This window comes from Aphanomyces invadans (assembly GCF_000520115.1).
Source record: "Aphanomyces invadans strain NJM9701 unplaced genomic scaffold supercont1.27, whole genome shotgun sequence".
Lineage (NCBI taxonomy): Eukaryota > Oomycota > Saprolegniomycetes > Saprolegniales > Verrucalvaceae > Aphanomyces > Aphanomyces invadans.
In genome coordinates this window covers 450,774-455,359 of record NW_008580172.1, presented here as the reverse complement: position 1 = coordinate 455,359, position 4,586 = coordinate 450,774, and the positions used below count along the sequence as shown (strand labels likewise).

Here is a 4,586-nt window from a genome sequence, read left to right as displayed (position 1 = left end):
CCTGATTTGCCGAAATTTTGATAATACAACCTCAGTGTGATTTTGTCAATAACATTTGAATATACCCGAGGAATATAAGTTTACAAAAATTATCAAGTTTGACCCGTTTCGAAGTCGGGGGGAGATCAGTAGTCATTAGGGCAGGGCCCTCTTGAATACCAGTGTTGAATTTGCCTGTTGCCTTGAAAGAGTTCGCGGTCGGAAACCGCGTTGAACGAAGCACAAAGTTATCTTTGTTCAAGTTTGGAACCATCCAAGCTTAGTCGAACACTACGGGATGGTACGCAATGGTTCGTCGGAGGACGAAGCGTCCAACCGGCAACAAGCCCGCTCGCGTTCGCGTGACCGCGTAGAGGAGCCGCATGGCCGTCAAGCCCGCCGCCAGGTGGCGAAACCTTTCCGATCCCCACGATGTCAACAGCCACGTCCAGTTGACGAATGGCTGCCACAGCGAGGTGGCATCGTGTTTACCACCTCGTACCAAGAACCACCAGCCATGTATCCTTCCGCCGCGCCGACCGCAGAGGAAGATGCTGTTCCACGTTCTCGAATCGAGGGCAGGGACCAGCATGATGATGCTGAAACCGGTGGTCCGAACGTAACGGGGAGTTTCGCAAGCCCTATGGGCGAAATGAACATGGGAAGTGACATGGGTTACGGCCGCGGTCAGGTGTGGAATGCGCCAGCTCGCCCGAAAGCTCCGACCTTCAAGGGCTCGACGAAGGCAGAACGACGTGTTTTTATGCGCGAGTACCAGATGTTCTTGTCGCATATTAACTCGATGCAATGTGTCGTTACGCGTCCGTTTGCTATGCCTGTCAGTCCGTGTATGGACCCGTTTTCCAAGCGGCGCATTGCCCTGCTGGATCTGAACAAAGATCACAATGCTGTCACGGAGGCAGAATGGATTGCGTGGTTCAACGTGGCGCTCGGAGAAGTACCCCAAGACTTGGAAATTCTGAAGAAGCGCCTGGCGGCTGCCATACTATTCGACATGAAGATACTGATGTGGATGCACTGCTAGCGAACGGCATGGTTTACGCCAACAATCGGGCGACATGGGCCGCGGCGCCTAGAATCGTGCCAAAAAAGGAGTTGGGGGCGCTGCGGATGACGATCGACAGTTGTCCGATCAACGCGTGCACTGAGGCCAAGCCATGGCCGATGCCCAATCTCGACAGTGCCATGGCGTGTCTTGTGGGCACTACGGCGTATTTTACCCTCGACTGGACGAAGGGATACTGGCAGTTGCCGCTGCATTCCGAGTCGCAGGAGTATTTCTCCTTTATGACCCCCTTTGGCGTGTACACGTCGACACGTGTCTTTATGGCCCAGACCGACGCGGTGGCCTACTGCCAGTCAGTCGTGCACCTTTGTTAGAGGGCGAATTGTTCCATGGCCTGCTCGCGTGGCTTGACGACCTCCTCGGATCGGTTAAATATGTCTCGGAACTACTAGACTTACTCGACCGAGTGCTGTCCACGTGTGCTCAGTTCGGCTTGAAGCTGAACCGCAAAAAGAGTAACTGCTTTCTCCGAGAAGCGGAGGTGCGGTAAAATCATCTCGGCGTCCGGCGATACGCATTCCCCCAGTCGCATCCAAGGCCTCGTCGACCTTTCGCCTCCGACGGCTGGTGCCCATCTACAACAGTTTGTCTGCGCCACTAACTGGAACGTGCCAGTATCCACAACTACAACAAGCTGGTGAACCCTTTGCTCCGTTTGTTGGACGTGGCCGCAAAGCTGACTGGAAGCTAGAAGAATTCTGCCCTGGCGCGTGTGGCGCTTATGCGGTCGGCTGGTCGAGTGATCATGACAAGTGCTTCGACGGCATGATGCAAGCTGATGAATGTGGTAGCGTTGGCGCACCCACGGGAGGACATGGAAGTTTGTGTTTTCACGGATGCAAGCGATATGTTTTGGGGTGCGGTCGCCACTCAAGGTCCTGTGGAAGACCTGTCCTTGCCCCTCGAAGACCAACGGCATCAACCGCTCGCGTTTATCAGTGCTAGATGGCCGATTGTTGAGAAAGAGGCCAACGCCGTCGTGGAGTCGTGCAAGCGCCTTGACTACCTGATCGTCCGTCCAGGTGGTTTCCGTTTGTTCACGGATCACCGAAATCTGGTGTACATGTTCAATCCGTCGGGTTCGAACGGCCATCTCGCAAAGTACCAATCCGACGAGCCTCAGCGTTGGGCGCTGATCATGTCCACTTTCCCGTACACGATTGAGTGTCTCCCGGGCGACGTGAATGTGTGGGAAGATTGCTGAGTCGATGTGGTTCTATTCCACCAGCTCCGCCGGTGCCGCATGTCCATAAACTCGTGCACGTGGTGTCTCCGTTGCAACGAGAGGATTTCGAATGGCCTACGGCAGCCTCGATTTTGGCTGCCCAGACATCTGCCATTGAAGGGGGGGAGAGTACACCGACCGGCGTTGTGTGGAACGAAGGAGAATCATTTCACATGGACGAAAAGGGTCGAATTTGGATCCCAGACAGTGCAGTGGACCTGCAACAGCGGTTGTGCGTCATTGCCCATCAAGGCCCTGCTGTCCATTGTCGAATCGTTGCGACAACGCAGACTGTGTCCGACAAGTTCGTGTAGAAGTTCCTGGCTCAAGATGTTGACACGTTTGTCCGGGCCTGTCTACAGTGCCTGCAAGTCGACGGTGACATGGAACCCCGTCCTTTGGGATCAGCATTGCACGCCAAAAACCCAATGAGTTGATCCACTTTGACTGGTTGACGATGCCAAAGTCGAAGCACTCAAACCGATCACGTTCAAGGATGGCGAGAGTATCGTGAAGCAAGGTGACCGCGGCGAACGCTTCTTCATGATCGCCAAGGGCGAAGCTGCCGTGACAAAGTTCATCGATGGCAAGGAGCGCATGATCACGCATCTGTACGCGGGACATTACTTCGGGGAACTCGTCCTCATCTACGACGACCCGCGAACCACTACGGTGTGTTCGGGACCGCATACGTCCTGGTTATCAAGGATGACATGAGCGGATTTGTCCACCTGCATGCCTCCGACACTGCCGATGCGAGTGCGACGGCAGCAGCGTTAATGTCCTGGTTCACGTTTATGGGTGCGTCGACACGTGGGTCACCAACGGCGGTTCACATTTCAAAAACGAAGTCATCGAGAAGATTCGTAAAATGGTAGGTGCGCACCACCACATTACGATGGCTTACAGCTCCTGGACCAATGGCACAATTGAAGTCGTCAACCACCTCGTGTTGCGTGCGGGCAAGGCGTTGTTGAACGAATCTGCGTGTCGACGATTGGCCGCTGGTACTTCCTCTTGTGCAAGGTGCGCTAAACCACCAACCAGCTGATCGACTCGGTGGAGTTGCTCCAGTTACGGCGTTCACGAGACTCCCTGCGAAGACGCCGATGTCTGGATTCGTACATCCGAAGACTAAGGATGTCTTTGTTGTCGACTGGCTTGGCGAAGACCGGCGTCAGCATATGGCTGAGTTGAAAACGTCATAGGAAGATTTACATCGTGATGTGGCTGAACGTGCCGAGAAACATCGTCTCAAGCACGCCAAAGACGAAACAAGAAAACGCAGGTCAAGCTTGCCAACTTTACCGTCGGTGATTTTGTGTTGGTTGGTTCTATTGTCCAGCCCCCCAATAGCCATCAATTGGCGCGGCCCATTTCAAGTCCTTCGGGTTGTTACGGACTTTGTTATAGTGCATTATACTAGTACTTCGAAGTACTTGATTTTTGTATACTTAAAGTATTTTTTTTGCATACAAACTTCAGGCTATTCGGAAATGTTGCGATGTTTTGTTGGCAAACCTGTTTTCATTTGAAAGTTGATACACTTACTAAATGACTCAATTCCTTGTCAGTACAGCTCAAGTATACCATAGCGTCAACTTCTTTGCAACAGAGCTTGTCCATTACGAAATCAATTGCATTTTGACTTGGTGACCTAAAATGTTTATCGATGTTCTCAGTCGCATGTCCGGTTGCAAAAGACTGCGTGCTTGGAACTTGTAAAGTTCGTCCAAAACGTACTTAATCCGGTAACTGTTGGACAATTCGGAGTCGCGCTCGTTGACGCGTAGTTGAGGAGATCGGGGGTTTTCGTAAAAAAAGAGATGAAGAGAGAAAGTGAACGGTGGACGAAGAAGCCCACCCACCAGTGTAGGCCAAATGGCCAATGAGGTCACGACATCCTAACTATGTGACTTCGCTGCAACTGACTACGACATGAGGAAAAAGCCTCTAGAAGGCACAAAAAACCTCATACCTTTGCAGGACCATCCTGCGACCTGATGGACAGGGCAGTGGGGATGTTCTCGACAGAACCGGGTGTTATGACTGACAGTGGTGGACGCCATCGAGGACTTCAACAAAAACTATAAACTTTTGGAAAAAGTTCACAACGTGCATCCATTATCAATTTTTCCTTGACCTGAAACTTTATACTCCGGAGTAGGAGCCACGGACATAAACACGCAACCTTGTCAAGTATTGTTTGTATCACAACGCCTCCAACAATCACAAATAGAAGGAAATAGAAACATACGATGCATATGGACATTCATTCACAACTTTAGAGTAGAA

General features: G+C 51.9%; 1 protein-coding gene across 1 annotated transcript; it reads left to right on the top strand.

Moving 5' to 3' along the window:
• Nucleotides 1-1,880: 1,880 nt before the first annotated feature.
• On the top strand, nt 1,881-3,499 carry H310_10633 (hypothetical protein; the record flags this gene model as incomplete). Its single annotated transcript, XM_008877066.1, has 7 exons — nt 1,881-2,218; nt 2,263-2,551; nt 2,606-2,669; nt 2,758-2,963; nt 2,999-3,092; nt 3,170-3,298; nt 3,366-3,499. The coding sequence occupies 7 exons, from the start codon at nt 1,881-1,883 to the stop codon at nt 3,497-3,499; spliced, it is 1,254 nt and encodes a 417-aa protein (XP_008875288.1).
• Between the last annotated feature and the right edge of the window lie 1,087 nt (nt 3,500-4,586).